Source organism: Silurus aristotelis (genome assembly GCF_946808225.1).
Source record: "Silurus aristotelis genome assembly, chromosome: 5".
Classification (NCBI taxonomy): domain Eukaryota; kingdom Metazoa; phylum Chordata; class Actinopteri; order Siluriformes; family Siluridae; genus Silurus; species Silurus aristotelis.
Window position 1 is genome coordinate 6444007 of NC_139578.1, and position 21489 is coordinate 6465495.

The 21489-nt window shown below is 37.1% G+C and overlaps 1 protein-coding gene across 3 annotated transcripts in view; it reads left to right on the forward strand.

Moving 5' to 3' along the window:
• brinp2 (bone morphogenetic protein/retinoic acid inducible neural-specific 2) overlaps positions 1 to 21489 on the forward strand; it is a 123934-nt gene that overhangs the window by 61049 nt on the left and 41396 nt on the right. For all 3 annotated transcript variants that reach the window (XM_083541704.1, XM_083541705.1, XM_083541706.1), the window contains exons 3-5: positions 9928 to 10118; positions 12812 to 12993; positions 20984 to 21089. In XM_083541704.1, coding sequence (XP_083397830.1) covers positions 9928 to 10118; positions 12812 to 12993; positions 20984 to 21089 — 479 coding nt within the window. The remainder of the gene's footprint in view (positions 1 to 9927; positions 10119 to 12811; positions 12994 to 20983; positions 21090 to 21489) is intronic.

The window sequence follows — 21489 nt, forward strand, 5'->3', positions numbered from 1 at the left end:
TGACTCAGGACTACCAGTTGCATTTAATCACCATCACTGCAGACCTCAACAAAGTTTAGCTGTAATTTATGGACATTTGGTGCCACCCAGATGAGTCTGGTTTCTCTCAAGTTTCCTAGAAGAAACATTCCTCCAGGTTCTTTATTACGCATTATCTGTGTAAAGCTGCTTTGAGACAATGTCCATTGTTAAATGTCCATCAGCGTGTCTTGGATGACGCGTCCTTCATCTTGAGGATAATCACCGATGACAAACCATGGGCATCTCAGGGATACGACCCTGAGACAAAACAACGGTCTTCACAGGGAAGAGCTCATCATCTACATGACTAAAAAAGGCGAGGCAGGTCAGCAGCTCGACAAAAGTGCATGCTCATCGTCTTTTACTAAAAGACGATGTGGCATTTTGCATCGGGAATTCGTCCACAGGTGCCAGACGATCAGTAGCGAGTTTTCCTGCTAGGTTGTAAGAAGTCTGAGGGAGGACAAATTTAGAAAGAGACAAAGCTAGAACAGAGCTAGTCTCGAAACCTTTTGATATCACCTCGTTTACTGTATAGCGGTAAGCACTTTTTCAGTACTGTCTGTGCTGGGTAAAAGTTTGGGTTGTAGGTTTACTTTACTCGTATTGGTGTTTGGCTTTACTTACAACTTAAAATCTGATAGCCCACGCTGTGTCTTTTCAACTAAATAGAGGTAAAATGACCAAATTCTTGTTCTTTCTTCTAATTCCTCTAAGACACATTACTACTAAATAATTACCTTTTCAACACACTTCAATTACTACCTGTCTCTGTAATCATATTTTTGTAAAAGTGTCTGCCAGCTTCCAGGATTGGATCCAGGATTTTCTGACAAGTATGAACAGATGTCACAGCAAGTCAGATCTAATTATTTGTAGCTGTTAACTTTTTAGTGCATTGTGCAACTTTTTATTAATCAAAGCATTTTGCCAGCTAGCTGTTATTATTTAAAGTCAAGTAGTCAAGCAGTTAGTTAGGCTTTATTGTCATTCCAGCCATATACAGTGGAATACACAGTGAAACGTAACTGCGTTCCCACAGGACCAAGGTGTTAAAAAAGACAGCATAAATTAACAAAAAGTAACACAATACACAGAGCTACACGGAACTAACTGGGACACGACATACTGTACAGTGCACATGTGTGAAACATCAACCAGTCCAGAAGATTTGTAATAGTACCTAAGAATTGTTCATAAAATAATAAGTAATGTAGTCAGAGAGTGTGTGGCAAACATGTTTAGCATGCTAGCTAATTTGTTAGAGAGTATAGTAAACATTTATTAAGGCTTAGCTAAGTTTTCATACATTCACTGGTTCAGTGATAAAAGGGGCAGATGTTTTAATTACCATTTCTGTGAATTTGTCTTATGGATGTAACTAATTTCTGTTTTCTATTTGAACTTGAGTGAAGAACTGAAGTTAGAAAAGCTGTACTAGATTCAGATAATTGATTCATATGCAGCATTTGTACCCTTTCTTTTTATTGTGCAAACAATATGAGGCTTTGACCACCTCTGAAACTAAAGGGATGTCAAGACATCATTATTTTCCTATTAGGTAATGAACATAAACTAAACGACATCTGACTTCATATTAGAGTCAGAATCTATCTACAGAATTTTTTGCCAAGTATCATGGGTCACATATACAAGCAATTTTTCATGGTGTGATGGTGTTATAGAAATATGAAAAAAAAATAGAAAAAAGAAAACAATTAAATAATAAATAAGGATAAAGAAAAACAAAATAGGTTATAAAAACATATAGCAGTCAGTTTTATACACAAAGGGTAAAATAAAGTGTTGTTTGAGGTACAACACAGCACAGGTTTTTTTAAAGCTCTGGGTAGGATTGGAGTATAGTGATCTACCTATCAAATGAAGATCAACGCATTCATTATTGAATGACAATCCTGAGTACATGGTGATGGGGGAAAAAATCTGAAAGACAAGACATACCTTCTGCATAGATTCACACCACATATACTATAAGGATTGGGACTTTTACAGACATATGGGGTTCATCCCCAAACCATTACCACCCAAGCCAGTTCCAGTATAACAATGCCCCTGTGCACAAAGCCTGCCCCATGAAGGTTCAATTTACATTGGTTTTGAAAGGAAGTGACCTGCGATGGAGCTCTGACCTCAGCCCTATTGAACACCATCTTTGGAATGCTTATCAGGGATTAATAAACATAATTTAATTACATTCACATTTTTGTTCTATAAATGTTACGTTCTGTAAAGCCACATTGAGACAATGTCCATTGTGAAAAGCGCTATAGAAATTGACTTGTATTTTACCCCAGGCCTCCTCACCCTACATCAGTACCTGGCTGAAAATATCTCCACAAGCACACATAAAAAACAACTGGAACATCTTTTCAGAAGACTAGAGGTTACTTCATCAGCAAATGGTTAGGTGTCCACAAACATTTGTCCATGAAAATGAAACTTAGGATAAAAGATGTAAAAAGGTTGTCACTTTCATGGCAATATCATTACTTTTTAACACGTCATTAATAACGGTTAATAAAGTTTGTGGACACCTGATCATAAGATTTCTATGTGCTTTTTCAACGTCTAATTCCACATTTAATCCACAATTGCTGCAATAGTTTTTTCCACGTTTCTGGGAAGATGTTCCATAAGATTTTGCTTGTGGAGCTTTGTGCTCATTTAGCCACAATAGTGTTAGAAAAGTCAAGTGCTGGTGTAGAGTAAAGAGGTCTGGGGTGCAGTCAGTGCTTCAATTCATCCCATAGGTGTTCATTAGGGTTGAGGTCAGAGCTCTGGAGCAGGCTATTTAATATCCTCTAGTTCAACTCATTTAAACCATATCTTCAAGGAGCTGGCTTTGTGAGCAGGAGCATTGTAATGCTGAAACAGGTTTGGGTCTCCTAGTTCAAGTAAAAGGAACATATAATGCTACCGCATCTAAAGACGTTGTGTGCCACCAATTTTATGGTATCGGTTTGGGCAAGAAGCACATATGGCTGGAAAAATCAGGTGTCCAAGACTTTTGTCCAAATAGTGTATTTATATTTCAAAATAAAATATAATTAGTTACTGTTTTGCTTTGTAATGCACCATAAAGCGAATTAGTTGTTTTTCTGGGAGCTTCCAGAATGTTACATTTTTACATTTATTTAAGAAATAAAAATTATACGTATATTTCTATAGGGGTGTTTTTTTTTTTTTTTACATTTTTGTACTTATATAATAGTTTTCTAAAATGGTTGCATACCAAACCTTTTAAGGATTTTAAGAAAGGGAGAAGATAGCCAAAAGCAGAGAGCTCTAATGTATTTAAGAATTATCTTTTTTCCTTGAGTGCAGGGTCAGATTTTATATTAATATTAAATGTATATTTACATAAACTGAGACATTTAAAAATATATTAATCATTGCATTAGCTTATGCTTTTCTAGTTATTAATTAATGACGTTTAAAAAAAAATGCAATGAAGATGACAACTTCTTTGTAATACCTTCTATCATATGTTTCAGTCTGATTCACACTATATGAACAAAGGTTTGTGGACACATGCCCATAAGATTTGAATTAACCTCCACTCTTTATGGGAGATGGTATAGTAGGAGTGTGCTTGCAGAGATTTGTGCTCATTAAGACACAAGGGTCTTAGTAAAGACAGATGAGAAGGCCCGGGGGGTGCACCAAATCTGGTGTCTAATATTGCTGAGGTCAGAGCTCTATAATATAAGCATCGTTGGCTTAAGATATTAGAGGTGATAAATAATAAATTGGTCAGAAGGGTTAAATCAAAATAGAAGATCTACTATATTGAAGTAAAAAAAAAAAAAAAAAACATGAAAAGAAACAGACAAATTAAATACTTCATTATTCTGTATATAACAATTGGCAATATTACATAGTTTTTATCAATATTGATTTTTCGATTACTTCTCTGCTTTTGAAAGGGTAATGTATTTTTAAGCTTTATTTCACTGCCGTGTGGATATGCTGAACAGCGAGGAAATTAGTGGGTTCACATACTTTAGAAATGTTGTCATACCTGCAGTAGCTCTGAAGCAATCCTAAATACTTGCCCATTTAAGAGTAATCTTAGGTCTTGGGCATAAGTATAGAATAAATGTACATCATGTTGTTATGTAAGAGCAGTGCTTCACAGAATAACATTTACACAGACTGTTTAATTTACTGTAGTTTCAGACCAGAATATAGGCTCTTTTCCAGGTTTTATTGTTTTTTTTTTCTGCATTAGAGAGTTGCACAGTTTCTGTGTTATCTATAATCTGTTTTTAATGACCGAGAACAGATAGATAAAATGCATCTAGGACGTTAATCATGATGTTCGTCATAACAGACTGTAATTTTTCGTGGATTGGTTTGTGTAACTGATTGGCTTGATGAGGTAGAGCAAGTGAGTGTGATTCCCTTTCCCATTCATAAGCAGTGGTATCTGAGGCAGAGTGCTACATGCTACAGTTAATTCTAGCTACATTGAGGCAGAGTGCTACATGCTACAGTTAATTCTATCTACATTTTAACAAACAGCTTCACATGTTACAGTCAAACTTGCCAAACTTCAGTCTCACCTTTCCTCTTGTATTCTCCTGATTTTAGACTCATATTTATTATGTGCAGGTGCACAAATAAAAAATAAAAAAAAACTCTTTAAATCACTTTATTTTCAGTGTCAAAGTCACTGTCAGTACAGTAAATTGGCACTGTGTTGGGTCTATTTAGGGGAACGCTGTTGCTCTAGTTGTTTAAACAAAGCCATAGACCCTGACAACAACAGCATTTAGAGGCACGTCCTTTAAAAAAAAAAGGCATTTGATGCTATTGAGGGCTGGATTTTTTAAAGAATAATGATATACACAGTCATACCTTCTGACTATAATGTTGTTTAGAACTACCGGTAGTTATGATGGCATTTATAGAATAGAATAGAATAGAATAGAATAGAATAGAATAGAATAGAATAGAATAAAGGTTCCCTGGTGGTCTAGTGGTTAGGATGCGGCTCTTTCACCGATGCGGCCCGGGTTCGATCCCCAGTCAGGGAACCAACCCCAGCCATTAGGGTTGCACAAGCCTTAGTGCCGGTCCCAAGCCCGGATAAATGGGGAGGGTTGCGTTAGGAAGGGCATCCAGCATAAAAACATGTGCCAAATCAAACATGCGGATGGTCCGCTGTGGCGACCCCTAATGGGAGAAGCCGAAAGAAAGAATAGAATAGAATACAATAGAATAGAATAGCTCTTAGAAACAGACAGAGTTAAACCCCCTGGTTATCATATTAATTAGCACCACAACTCTTGACAATGATGGACTTTAAAGCTTTTATATGGTATGGAAAGCCATGCTGCCTTCCTAAAACAGCTAGGGATGTGCATTGATCTGATGCATTAACCAATGATACAATACATTAAAGATACATATGAACAGCTACTAATGCAATGCGATATGATTCACCCCTATTATGATGCAGTGTGATCCGATTTTGATTTGATTCAACACAATCTGATTCAATGCAATACGAGGCAGTGGTAAAAAATATGATGATATGCAGTTCAATTTGGTACAGATAGTTCACATTAATTTCTTTGGTTCAGCAAATTATTAATTTACTTAAGTGTCTTCTGACTTCTACTGCGTGGCCCTTTCACAAACATGCCTTTGTAGTGCAAAAAAAAAAAAGGATTAAATGAAACCAGAATATTTTTATTGCCAATTATTACATTTCAAGCCATAGTGCTTTATTATGATGCATTTCATAGTAGCCTTCATAGTAGCTTGCTGAATCTGTCAGAATTTAAGGAATTTAAAGCCTTTGGTGGCCACACCTCTTGACAATGATGGATTTTTAAGCCACATCCCTTGACTATGATGGAATTTAGAGCCACACCCACTGACTATGATACACACCCCTTAAATAGAGTAGTGTTCAGAGAACGGAACCATTTAAGACATGAACCCATTTCGGTGCCTTAAAGGCTGATTTGTACATTAATGATTTTTTTCGTAACAAGATGCATGTTCACCTCATACCAGAGTAGTCTGAGCTTTTATTATGTTCTTCTCATTGCACACCGCAGAAGAATTAAGGCAGAAAATCTTATTAAGGCACTCAACGCCAAAAACTCCCAGCAAGCAATTAATGAGATTCAGTTTAATTCGAGTGAAGACGTGGAGTCTCGGGCTATTCAGCTTGATGCAAAGGCAATGGGAGGAACGCTCCGAGCTTTTGGCACACAGCACAATAGTTTATCCCATTTGGAGGAAACATTCTAATTACAGTAAAAGAAAGAAAGAGATGCTTATGAAATCTTGCAACTTTGCAGCTGGAGAATTTAAGATTCTCCTAGAGGGAACATTTCTGAAAAATGCAGGGATGTCACTAAACTCGTATTTTCTTGCTGAGCACAAACACTGTGAGAATGCACTGAAAAAAAGGGATGGCGGCTAATTATTTGTTATTCCCAGCTGTTCTATAAAGGCAGCTCACACTATAAACCAGACCTGAACTTGCCCATGTTTCTGACAGCTGAATTCAAGATGACAGTAGAGAAAATAATCCCAATTATATGCTCTTCTCGATGGTCCGGGTCGATGTTTTGTGTAATTTTGAATAATTGGTAGGTTTCGAGAAGTCAGGGTTTTCAGGATGGAAACTTCATAGCTATGGCTTTGACTGACAGCTTAACATACTCGAGACTAAAACCCTGAGTTTCTATCTGACGGAGTGCAATGTTGCAGATCAGCAGGTCTGTCTTACAAACTCATTCTCTTTGTATTTCTAGGGGAATGTGAGCAGCGCCCAACCCATCAGAAATGAACTCCCGCACCATCTTATTTTTCAATGTTTGAGCATCTTCAGCTGCACAACTTCATACCTTCAGTCACTAAAACTGAAAAACTCAATGTAACTCCCTACATCTTCTTCTCTCAGTGATTTTAGCCTAATATAAACATACAGATAATATTAAAGACAAGTGGATGTCATTTTGCTTGCAGAAGTATTTAAAAATGCATTGTCACTTTCAAACACCGTCAAGCCATTGCAATAATGCTGTAATGCATTTCTTCTATTGAAAGAGGTAAAATGAGTAGTGCTAATAGTATTTACAGCAAATGTACTGAAAATTCTATTGCATTGCATCCAGGAATGTCGATCTGAAATAAATTTAATCTTAGAGCTTTTTTCAGTCAGAAGACATTGAGACTTACCATGCAGTGAGTTAGATGGCATTGATGCACATGAACTATAAATGACTAAAGTTCACTAATGTGCATATTCTATTTAATTATGCAGTTTTATTACAAATAGCTGTATCATCTACTGTAAATTATTTAAGTTAACTAGATAAATTTTTTCCTTTTGAAGCTGGTACATTTGGCATTTTGAATTAATATATAGTTCGCTAAAAAAGGGTACTAGGCAGCAGTAGAAGGACCTTTTGAGCTAATGGTGTGTCTAAGGACCATTATGTGTCCTCCCACTTTTCTTTTCTAATAAGGTTCTTGTTTTAGCTTCACGTTGGGGTGTAAGGAATAAAAAACATTACCTGGTGCAGAAAAATAATCAATGATCATCTGGTGTGAAGGGTTACCACCCCAAAACTGATTTATTTCTGGTAATACAATGTCTCTAAACGCTTCATTATGTTTAAAAGGCATTCATTTTCCCATGATTCAATTTTTATTACATAAAGAACAACACACTCATTATTGATTTAAGGTGTTACATTTAATGTCTGAGAAACATGTTCCTGTTTTCACACTGTATACCAATCAACTCCTCCCCGACTTGTCATGTTATAAAAAAGCTGGGAATGGAGATTATTAAATATAAAGTGTTTTACACAGGAATCTTAGCCATATCACAGTATACACTGCTGCCTAGTACCCTTTTTTAGCGAACTATATATTAATTCAAAATGCCAAATGTACCAGCTTCAAAAGGAAAAAATTTATCTAGTTGACTTAAATAATTTACAGTAGATGATACAGCTATTTGTAATAAAACTTGTCATGTTATAAAAAAGCTGGGAATGAAGATTATTAAATATAAAGTGTTTTACACAGGAATCTTAGCCATATCACAGTATACACACATATATATATATATATATATATGTTGGTTTTTTTACTTGGTTTAACAATAGCACGTTTTTTTTCACACATCCTCTATTCAATTTCCAGGAAAACGCCTGCTACTATAGATATGATAATGTATCAGAATCTGTTGTTTGCATTCCTGGGGCTACTGTCAGATCTGTGCTTATAGAAAATTAACTAATCAGATTTGAGAATTTCAGCAGCACTGTGGAATACTTTCAATGTTATACAATGCTGTATGGTGTAGTACAATTCAACACAAGTCATCTAAATCCAAAAGGCCCATTTAAAATAATGTTGCACAAAACACTATTCAATCAAAATAATTGTAGTTTTGACTTATTTAACTGTACATAATTACAGTAAATGTAAATAAAATGTCTTAGAATTTTTTGTAGCTAATAAACAATCTTTGGTTTTCAGTAGTAGTATACAGGTTTAAATAGGGTAAAGTTTTTTTTCTACAGTACGTATCACATGTGCATTACAGCACAGTAAAATTCTTTCTTCGCATATCCAAGCAATGTTAGGAAAGCTGGGGTCAGACATGACACAGCCTTTCTGGAACACAGAGAGCCTTGCTCAGGGGCCCAAGAATGTCAGCTTGGCAATAATGGGGTTTGAACTGTCGACTTTCTGATCAGTAACCCAGAGCCTTCATTACTTCCCTTATAGTAGTTTACATTACATGGGAAATGGTATTATGGTGGGTAAGATGTTGGACTTTTGATATGAAGGTTGTCAGTTCAAATCACAGCAATGCTGGGCCCTTGAGGAGGGCTTTTTAACCTAAAGAGTTTTTTTTATAACCTAAAGATAATAGTAAGATGCTCTTTGTAGGCCTGCCTGCAAAATGCCATAAATGCATTGTTTATTCTGTACTGTATTTCTAGCAATAGATACAATAATCTTATATTATTTGTATAATGAATTGTTGTACATTCACATTTTCTAACTGCCAATGCTACTACAGTCTCTAAAATGTACATAAATGTACAGTAAGTATTTATATTTCTATATATGAATTTAAATAAAAATATATGTTTTTTTTAGCATTAACGTGTAAAGATGCTATTTATCTGAGGTTCTTTCTACCAACTGAGCTCCAGGTGCAATCAGATGCTGCTAAAACCTTTAATTAAAGACCATCGATCATCATTAGCTTATGCATGGCTAGCAGGCTGGCTTGCTAATTAACTCTTTTAGATCAGACAGAACAAATGCACTGTTCTTTTTTCTTTATCTAACACTTTAAAGGCAGTCTGGATGTACAGCAGATTTGTAGTGTTCCCAAAGGCAACTCCAATATGTCACATACAGATGCTGTTTTATGAATTTCCGTTATTCAAATCAATTTCAACAAGTTTTTAAGTTTAAACCTAAACAATCATATAGTCAAATATAGGAGCAATTGTGAAAGCACAATTTTTAGATACTGTGAGTAAAGCCTGCTCTTAGGGTTATTTTTGTAAACTGTAAAGCTTTTAAAAAGCTATATAAGATAAACCTTTATTCGTCCCACCGTGGGGAAATATTATGCTCATCCCATTTTAAATTCAAAGGTGTCGACATTCGGCTCCATGTCATTGATGCATATTTATGTAAGGTTAGCCTGTGTTCTGCTGATATTCACGTTTTTGCTTCAGCATATTTACACACACACACAACACTAATACTTGGCAGCATTACAACAAAATCTGAATGCAAATTGAATCCCAATCCTCAACACAGCTGAATTTAAGCTGAGTCCTGTAAGTTTTTTTTTCCCTGTTTGTTTTTCCCCTCATGCAGGGAATTCAGTCACTGGAAAGTGAACAGCTTGGCCACAGAGAAAAGAGATTTCTTCAAGGCTCCACTGCCTCTGTCTCCTGAATTCCTACGCAACCTCAGGCTACTTGGAAGGAGGCCGACTCTCCAGCAGATCCATGAAAACCTGATCAAAAAATACGGCACTCACTTCTTAGTATCAGCTACACTCGGGGGTAAGTTGTCACTATGAGAAATTACTTTGATTCTACAGATTCCCATTCGGTGACAAGTTCTTGTAAGAAGAGAGTTTGACAGAGAGAGAGCAAGGGCACATCTTCCCATTTAGTCTGTGCAATAAATATTCTATGAATCCTTTGTTTGTGACTCTTTTTGGAAGCTACACATGTGTATCATTTTCCAGTGTCCCCTGCAATGTCTGACACCACTTTTTTTCAGCAGGAGAAGACATTACACACCTCCTTCTTCCTTAAGTTCCATTACTCGAGCTGAACAGATGAACAGACTGGTGTCAACAGCAGTGATATTAACTGAACCTTGTGTTTTTAAGATGTGGATGCTAATTATGATGCCACTTATTGCTAGCTGTGTGCAATGAAGCTACAGTGACAAGGGAAACTAATGCAGTGGCAAAGCTATAGTGAATGCCGGTAATTAACCAGTCAGGCAGGAGTGAAAACGAGGACGGGGACCGCTTGCTGCATACGAATGACATCTCAATAGCGCTCCGGTTCCATTCGGAGAGAAAAAAGACAAAAGCAAAGTTGCCGGTGGTTTCCACTGAATTTGTTTAATGATCTTCTGTTGTACTGTACATTCAGAATGTATGCAGATCCCTTTATCTTGCAGTAGCATACATGCTATTTTATGTATGTATGTATGTATGTATGTATGTATGTATGTATGTATGTATATATGTATATATGCATTTATTTATTTATTTATTTATTTATTTATTTATTTATTTATTTATTTATTTGTCAGACTCCATACTCCATAATAACAATGCAAATCCCAGATTGGTTCAAAGAAATTTCCAACGCTGAAATTTAGTTCAGATGTATCCCATTTCTGGATTAATCTCACTTTAATAGTTGTCTCTCTGCAGTACAAGACACATGAAAGCTGGTTTGGAATCTGCAAAAAAAAAAGAAAAATCTAATTCCAACCAGGTGCTTTCATGTGTCTTACACCGATGAGAGGTCTCTGTCTGGTTATTCTGCCATAAAGTCCAGATATGTGGAGTATTTTGCAGTGATGGTTGACCTTCTGCAACTTTCTGCTATCTTCAAACATGATCTCTAGAGTTTAGCTGGAGTTCTGTTCAGGTTTTTTCTTACGTCTATCACCAAGGCCCTTCTTATCTTTTTGCGTAATTTGGTCATGTGAACAGATGTAGGGTCCTGTTTTGCTATGCAGCTACGCTTTGCATTTTCTTCTGGAAAACCTTTTTTGACTGGTGTGTGTATCAATGCATAAATAGTGTCCAATCAGTTGAAATGTGTCAAAACATCTCAAATATTGTTAAAAAAAAAACTGGGATGCACTTCAGTGACATTTTGTGTTACTGTAAAAGGTCTTGAATATATAGTGAGATGTTTCAGCTCTTCCTTTAAAAAAAAAAAAAAAAAGAGCCTAATTAGCGCTAATCATTATTATTAATTCGGAACTTCCGAAGCAATGGCTCTATACTCAGTCCTGGAAATTTACTTCCGTACACAGTTTTTGGCTTTCTCAACTTACATCAACTCACAAACACGTTTTACAAAGGACTTACTAATTACCTCCTGAGCTAAATCAGAGGCATTGGGAAATAGAGAGAATGTTGAGAACAGAGAGCAGCACAGGAATGGTAGCAGTATATATTTATATATTAGGGCTGTCAATTAATGAAAAGATTTATCGCAACTTAATCACACATTTTTATCTGTTCTAATTGTACCTTAAATTATTACTCACGTTTTAATAGTCTAAGCTACAGGGCCATGGACAAATGCATGTTTGTGCATGTTTTTTATTAGTGAAACCAGACTCAACATAAAGCATTAAGACAAAATATTCTTGTAAATGTTTTAAACTAATTAAGGTGTTTTAAATTACTTAAATCATCAGGACACCTAATGGAAATTTTCCAAGTGTGTGTTTCATGGTGGATTTTAGTGCTTTATTTATAACATATAGCATTAATAAAACAAATATTTTGTGACTAAAAATTATTTTGATTTTTTTTGATCCAATGAAAGAAAACATGTAAATAAATGTGTGTTGCGCTGAAGGTTTTAAATGCGCCTCTTTTTAAGAAAACAATATTTACTGTATATTCTTATCATTAAAATTAACACCGTGATCTTTTAAATAAAAATAGAAAAAAGAAAAAAAAATTAGCCAGGCATTTACATTTTTCAATAGATGCAATTGATTTATGCTGTAGAAAAGTGCTAAAAATCCTAAATCAGTCTGAGAAGCTAAATTTAAACTGAGGTCTGAGTGTATGTGAGTATATAAAGCTTGTTTTCATCTTATACTGTAAAAAAATCCAAACTCACTTCACATATTTCTCTGATCCTTTCTGCCAGCACACCTGAGCCAGGTGATCAAGGGCTGCAGAATGCTTTTTACCTGACTCAGTTGGGATAGGAACTAAAATAGACCAAAAATGTTGGCAAACTGAAAAGGAAGCTTCTTCTGCACTGTATTCCATATTTAATGTGCTGACAGTTTGAGTTTGAGCTGCTTATCTGTCGTTCGGATCTCATAGAGTTGCATTGGACAGCTCACAGTTCCCAAAACTACTTTTCTAGCCAGAGTAGGATATGCTGTCACTTCACATTGTCTTGTGAAAGTGAAACCTCCTGCCTCTTCCAGCTTTTCTTTTTCACACTGGGCTCTGTGTGGATCTCTTTTGAAGGCGAGGAGTCTCTCACCATCTTCCTGGACAAACAGAAGCTCAGCAAGAAGTCCGAGGTCAATGGCAACAGCTCGACAGTGTCCCTGGAAATCCTGCACCAGCTGGCTGCGTCCTATTTCACCGATAGAGAGAGCACCCTCAGGAGGCTCCACCACCTACAGATCGCCACTTCAGCCATCAAGGTACAAGGGAATATTTTTATTTGCTTTGTTTAATGCATGTCTCACAAATATCCACCCTTCAACCTAATACTAGATGTATTTATTTACCCCGGATCTTGTCATGCCATCGGAAATATTCTGTGGGGGTTTTAGTGCTTGTTTTTGTGCATCGAAATAAATCACAGAACATATAGAGTGTGTTTTCAGATAGATATATTGAGTTTTATAGATATATTAAGTTAAACAGGAAGTTTGTTTGTAATTCTCCAGCAATTCAATTCTCTTAGCCTGTCTTTGAGGAAGTGCTTCATGCCATGAATGAGACATGGCTGATTCACTTAATGTGGATTTTTCTCAAAGTTTTCAGGCGCATGCTTTATAAAACTATTAGTGTTAAAAGGAAATGCTTAACACTAATAAGGAACTCATAAGTGATCATACAAAGTTCTCAGAATGTTCTTGAATGAATCATGAAGCAGCACCACCTGCCCAATGTGTTTATGGCAGAAAAGCTAAAGAGATGTTACAAGGCCATCAAGCCTACACTGCAACCCTTTTTTTTTTATTAGTGCTCATTGTGCAGATCAGACTGACGAATTGGGCACCAAAAGCAAAAGTGGGTCTTAACAGGCCCATCAATGATTCCCATAAAGGACGATCAATTGCGCTCACCAAAATAGGAGTGTGATGGCACACACAAAGGCTGCTTTTACAGACTTTGCAGGACCTCCACATAATAAGGCACCTATTGTGAAATATATGTAGACGGCTCTACCAAGGCACGCATCACATATGTAATCAGGATCAAAGGCAAATACTAAAGTCGATCGCATTTTCCACAATTCCTACCCTGTGCTGTGTTTTGTTCATTTAGAAGTGTCTCGGTGACAAGCGCACTGTGGCGTGTCCAAATGCAGGGTATTTTTAAGAAAGTTTTAAAGATTTTATGTTATTAATGAATTAAAACCTGCACATGTAGTCATTATGGAGAAGGGATTAAGAACTACAATTTGAGTATCAATTCATCTTTGCCATGTATTTCTGCTCCTAGTTCTGCTTCAATAATATTGGCCTAATAATGCAATTACACATGAAGGACCCTCCAAATATGTTCATTTGTCAAAATGGCATATTATTAATAGTCACCTCTGCATAGGACAGAGTTGACATTGTTTCTGAGCTCTGACCTGGAACATGGAAAAGTTGTAGTTAAAATAAATAAATCAATAACTCTTGAGTGATATTAAAGGAGTCTTGGATTTGGTGATAATGCTCAAGGGCATTTTGCATACAGTATCTCTCTTAAAATGGGTAAAGTGGCAAAAATAGCAAATGTTATACAACTCTGCTAAAACACAGACCAGTTCGCTCCATCCTGTCATGAAAACTGGGTGATCATGAGTGGGTCCCCAGAGCAAGCACAATCATTTTAACTAGGAGAAGAAGAGGACCCTTCACCTCATCTGTCTGCAGATGGCTGTAGATAGCCAGTGCTGCCAAGAGAAGTGGCAATGGTGTCTAAGTAATGTCAGCTGTCAAGACCAATGAAGTGCAGAGAATCTGCGCTTAAAATCCTGTCACAGTCGGCAGACTCCTAAACATCGGAATTCAGGCTTATGCAGCGTTACTCAAAGTCCTTAGCTAAACGTCCCTTCAGCGCAGGCAGTTTTGATAAATGAGTCGCTCCCATATGCATTTTGCCTGTGACTCAGTCCACAGCCAGCTCAGCTTATTGCTCCCAGGGGAATGCACTGTATTCTCTCTTCCCTTTGAACATGCAGCTGGGCCTGATGGATTTGGGGAGAATCTGCAAACCTGGAAATTTAAGCGGTCCCACATTACTGTACTGTTTAATTACCGGGTTGTGTTTTAGTTTTAGGGAGTAGTATGAAAAATTTTTTACAAAAAGAGGAGCATGTAGATCAAAATGGTGCTGGAAATGTAGTTTTTTGTTATATTGGTTTTAGAATGAGTGCAAAGTATCACCTTTCAAGGTGTGAATAATAAAACAATAATTCCCGTTTGGATCAACTTAGCCTTATTTAAAATGAAATATTTGCTTGGGTATCCCCCCCCAAAAAAAAAAAAAAAGAAAAGAATTGAGATGGACACTGACTACCTGGTTTGGGTTCTTAATTCTCTGTAAAAGTAGATTTGTCGATTTACAAAATATTACAGAAAAATAATTCATTACAAACCCCACGCTTACAATATTAAGCATGACAATTATAATAATTATATCAAAGGAAAAAAGGCTCTTCAGGCAGAGTGACTTTATTTGAGTTAATAGATATAATAATGATTTTTTTTTATTTCATGGAGCATGCTTTTTTTACCGTAGAATATTGCACAGTTCCCTGTCATGGTGCTTGTGCCTGTTTTTTTCTGTGTTTAGTGTACAGGATTGATTAAACCATATCAGACTACACATGAGTAGTTACACCTTGTGTACTGAGCTTTGTTAATGTGATTCGTACTATTCTCCGAATTTGTGAGGATTTATTGTTATTACAGCCACTATATGTGTTTCTGAATGATGTGTTTCTCTTTGTATTTCTATGGTTATTGGGCACTGCTTTATGGACTTGGGAAGCATTAAAGCAGCTCAGTCATCTGAAGATATATAAATGATATGCTAGATTGTAGTAAGAGCTGCGGTGATCGGAATTTCTCACTTTTCTATTTTAAGGTGTGATATGCAACACCATTAGCCAGCCATGGCATATTAATAATGCTAATAAGCCTAAGAAATCAAACATCTTCATGGCTGTTCCTTTAAAAAATTACAACATGCTGGCAAGAATATGCAAATAATTATGGTTGAAACTTTTCTTTTTTTATAGACCTCCAGTATTTCATTTTATTTGTTACTTTGATATGCTTCAAGCATACTGATAGAACAAAACAATTCTATTTGAAATGTGTAAAATCAGTAATGAACAATTATTTGTCTGTTTCTCCGATGCACATTGTTTGTCCTGACACGTGCACAGGTTTATAGCAGTCTATACTGTAGAATCATTATTATCAAATATAGATGCAAACTCAACGTGCATGTAGCTCATGTAAAATATTATACAAATAAAGGTTGACGTTACCATTGAACATGTCCTAATAATAACATTTACTGAGCAGGTACATCGTTTGCACCCTAAACTCATCATGTGCGACTGGATTCAGTAGAATAGAAAAATCACTGCTATTGTTATACTGCTACATGGCTTATTTAATTTTCACATTGTAACGCTCTCTTCATTTCATCTCACATATTATATCTTAGAGACACCAATTATGCTGTTGAGATTGTGGTGATAATTATTGCTGTGTATACAGTGCTGCCTGCGATTCGTGGGATTCAGTTTAGTAAAATTGGAAGTGTAATATTTTATCAAATCGGTGCATAATGCATTCAGTTCCTATCTGAAATAAATAAATAATGTATTTCTAAATATTCGACTAAATTGTACATGTAGATATTGATAGTTCATCTGTTTTGACACAGGAAGAAAGGAAAAGTTGATAACTGAAATAAAATGGCAGTAGCCAAGATGAGAAATGAGGTCCATTTGTTGAGACACAATAGGCATATGCAGTGAGCAAATTAGCAAAAAAACCCCGCTACATATGATATGTTGGGTTCGGCTAAGTACCTCATTTATCAACGTGGCTGCTGCCTGTTCTAAGAAGTTGTCATCTACTTGCCCTTTCCTTCTCAAGGTGTGTTCTTTGAAAAGTCTGTGGAAGCTCATAGTTACCAGTTTAAGTCAGTTTGACAGGTATATTGGTGTATATCATTTAATTGTCAAACATTTTAATGATGACATCCATATACAGCTGCAACGATGCCATTTTCCTTCTATTAAGATATATATTTCTGTAATTAGCATATAAAACATTTTCACAGCTTTTCCCTGCACAAATCCTCATATCTCACTGTACTGCTGATTTCTCAGTGCAGATGTGTGCGGATTGAGCAAGTTTTTTTAAATTGCAATTTGTCATATTTCTCTTTATACTCTAAAAAATTAAAAAAGAATTGAAAATGAATCAGATTATATTTCTTGGAGTCTCGCAGTTCTGCTTTTGTGAATGTGAAATATATTCCAAAAGTTTTTATGGACACCAATACACTGTAGAGATGCAAATTGCTGAAAGTTCAGCACATGCATCATTCAGTGCGCTGCAGAAAAGCGGTAACAGTATTTTTTATTTTTTTTTTCAAACCAGAAAAATTCAGTTGTACATGCTGCTTTGAATTTCAAAATATTTTATAGAAATTCTCCAACAAATCTATCTTCAGAGCATTCAATCCAGCCTTGAGCTGTTGGTATTCAAACCAGTGGAAAATTAGGTCTTGGGTTAAGACTCACACATATACTTTTCAATTCATAGACTTTTTTTTATATCAGGAGAAATGTACAAGTAAGTCAGATCACAAGCCGGTCATAGAGCTATGGTTAAAGGGCCAGAGGTAAAATTTCCCCACACATAGTTTGTATTGTTTTTATAAATAGCAGTTCTGGGATTAAAGCTTGCATTGCTTCAAGCACCTTATGTTTCACAAGTTAATATAAGAAACACTGAAATGTAAGGACATCAGGACAGCATCACAAGCTAATTAATTATTATAAGATTATAGATTTAATGGTTTGCTGACAGATAAATAGTTGACCTTTGACTCCAGTTTGACTGTTATATATATTCCACATGGAAACATCTCTAGGTTACGTATGTTACCTTAGTTCCCTGAGGGAACGAGATGCTGCTTCACAACGATTTGGAAACACTTCCGCATTGCTTATGCTCTGAATCATGTGTGAAACGACAACGGCGCCAACGGCAAGGCGTGACGTCACCGGCGGAGTGACGTCACGACCAGGAAACCACAAAATGCTAAAAGCTTCTGAAAAATGAGAAGGGAAGCCCGGCAGGGATGAAGGGATTGTGGCTCGGAGACCCAGCGTCTCGTTCCCTCAGGGAACTAAGATTACATATGTAACCTAAAGACGTAACCTTTAAGGAACTCGAGCTGTGTCACAACGCTTTGGGAACGAGTGTCCAATCATGCCACACTGACCAATCCTTGCCAAGTGTGTAAGAGCACAACCAGAGCACAGGACAGAGGAGGCATGAGTGGCAGCGTTGCAAATGTCCTGGAGTGGGACTTCTGTGGATCAGGCCGTTGAGGCCACCACAGTCCGAGTGGAGTGAGCCTTAACCCCGAAAGGAGCGGGTAAACCAAAGAACTCATATGAAGATGAAATAGCATCCACAATCCACCTACTGAGAGTCTGCTTATTGGCAGGAAACCCTTTACTATAGGAGCGATAGCAAACAAACTGCTGCTCCATCTTCCTTCACAGACGGTTTTGCTTCTCCTAGTCAGGGGCTTAAAAGGGAGGCGGGTAGAATGCCTGCAGCACAACAGGTCATGGGTGAGCCAGAGGCACCTTGGGTACATACCCTGGTTTAAGGAAAGCACTGGCCATGCCAGGGGTAAACTCCAGTAGAGATGGGGCTACAGAAAGAGCCTGTAGGTCCCCGACTCTCTTCAGGGAGGATATAGCCAGAAAGAAATCCATCTTAATAGACAGGTACTTAAGTGCCACCTCGGCCAATGGCTCGAAGGGGGGCTCAGGCAGAGCCGCCAACATGATGGCCAAGTCCCATGCAGACACTTTGGGTCGCGTCCTGGGCCTTAGCCTCCGGGTGCCGTGCAGGAAACATGTCACCAAGAGGTGTTTACCCAGTGACTGCCTAGCAAGTGGGGCACCATAGGCTGTGATAGCGGACACATAAGCCTTCAGGGTTGAAGGAGCCAACCCTGTGGAAAACTGTTCCTGCAGGAACTCCAGCACTAAACCAACCGGGCAGTTAACTGGGTCCAATTGGTGGTGCTCGCACCACACGAACAAGCGAACAAGCGCCATTAAGCGGCATATGACCTCCTCATAGAGGAAGCTCTGGATTGGAGGATGGTTTCCACTCCCTCAGTAGAGAAAAAAGCTGCTAGGAACTGTGCCCCCTTAGGGGCCACAGCCACAGCCTTCATAGCCCTGGGTGGGGGTAAACCAGAGTTTCCCCCACTTGGGAGAGGAGATCCCTCCTGGGAGGAATTTCCTAAGAATGTTCCTTGAGGAGGGACACCAGGTCCATGAACCATGGTCTGCCCAGCCATCGAGGTGCCACCAGGAGGAGACGGGCTCCTTCCCGGCAAACTGAATCATTTATCAAATACTCCAAAAACACAGTAATGGTTTATAATCACACATCTGGCATCATTCAGAAGAGGCTAGATTTCCAGAGTCTGGTTCCTCAAGGTTACTACTTCATGTCATCTAAGGCAGTTTGTTTTTCTACTGTTGCTCATTAAAGATTTAGGTGTAAAGATACACTTGGATTTTAAACAATAAAAGGTAACTTCTCAGTTAGACAAGGGTCATTCCTTCCTTACAAGGTCCTTCCTTCATTTAGTTTGTTTGGTCGAAAGAAAGTTCTAACTTTTTCCAAATATTGCTAGTTTTCATTTTGGCATCTGATTTATTTTTAATGTAGTGGGGATTTCGTTTTGCAGACTCTGCCAAAAGTGGTACAAACATGGAAGTGTCCTAATTTTGGGTATGATACATTTTCTTGGGACTGGGAAACGGCAGTGAGTCAACTCTATACACAGTTATTCTTGTTATAAATATTATTTTTATTATAAGGTAGTTTCTTGTAGTTGTAATTACTAAGATTTGAATTACAGATATATTCAGTCACTCTATTTATTTTTATATAACCAATTAAAAATATTTCCTAATGTTACCAAGCTCAATATAGGTTACAGTACAGTATATACTGTATGAGGCAGAGATTTTCTCACGAAACACTCCATTAGTGTTTTTAAACCCAGAATCATCTCAATATTGTTAATTATATTGGAGAAGCATCTTGAATACAAACCTAAGATTATATAGTGTGAGAATACCAATACCAAACAGGTGCAGGAGTTAATGAGAGTAGTTGAAAACACAAGTAGTTGTAATAAGATACAGGGACTGTGTAAATACTGTGTTTTGAATGCTAATCTCTGAAAAAAAAATAGTAATTTAGAGTGCAGTGAGATTTATGGCCGATTTGTAAAAAAGTAAATGCAAGACCCACCTACACAGCCAGGGTAGCTATACAGCATTATACTGAATTTGGATCTTTAAACACACAAACAAAAGCACTTAGTACCCCAAAAGCATGATTATTTAACTGATTCTTCTGTACAAACATTGCTTATATCAATATAATTAAATCTTTTTCAATTTGATTATGTATATATATATATATATATATATATATATATATATATATATATATATATATGTATATACACACACAGTATGGTACTGTAAATTTAAAGGGGTAAAGGGGTGTAAAGGGGTCCTAAAAGTATATTAGACAGAATACTTTACAAGCATGATTACGCCAAAGGTTTGTAAACCCATACTTGGCAGTCAATGAAGACTGGCCTGATGTTTTGTGACGTCTTAATTTCAGTCTATGAGTATTTCTATAATCTTCCTTCAAGGGGGCATTGGCTGTGCCTGTCAAAACCAAAACAAACTAATGGCATGCATGTGGACAAGTATACGATAATAAATGGTGTTAACTCGTTATTTCAACCAGTGATCTGAGTCACAAATGCAGAGAAAGATAAAGAAAGAAAGGAAAACTTATATCTTAGGAAAGACAAAGTCATCTGCTTAATAAGGGCTGGGCTCATACTCTAACATTTGCTCATAGATGCTAATAGTAAATTAATGAGTTTTTCTGTCTTTTTTATATGCAAGCCTGGGTAAAATGGCCTTTTGCGATGGGCTGCGATACACTGAATCGAGATCTGCTGTTTGCTCCAGATGACTTTGGTTTGTTTTTGACAACAGCCATGTGCCTCATTGCTCTTCTCCCATTAAAGCGCAACAAACAGGTGCATGATTTCAGCGGTAATAAGGCGGTAAAATATCCCCTTGTTTCCTAGGTAACAGAGACCAGAACAGGGCCGCTGGGATGCAGCAACTACGACAGCCTGGATTCTGTCAGCTCAGTGCTGGTGCACAGCCCCGAGAATAAAATCCATCTGAAAGGTATGACAACTTTTTTGCTTACCTGCGTAGCTGCATGATTACACTATCACACTATCACTGCTGTAACTTTATTATAACATAGACCTTAAAGGATGTTTGCTAGGATCTCTAGACATTAACATTTTAGATTTATAAGAATGAACAAATGAATTAATTAATGAATGAACTGACTTTTTCATGAGTCCTCAAGTTATTGAGGACTAATGAGTTATTGATCCCACAGGGATATTGTTATTTCTTTGCATAGGGTAGGAAGCTGAGGTCCGAACACAGGGTCAGCCATGATACAGTTAACCTGGAGCACTGAGGTTCAAGGACCTTGTTTATATTTTAAATACTGGGACTTAAACCCCCTACCTTCCAATCAGTAACCAAGAACCTTAAGCACTGAGCTATTACC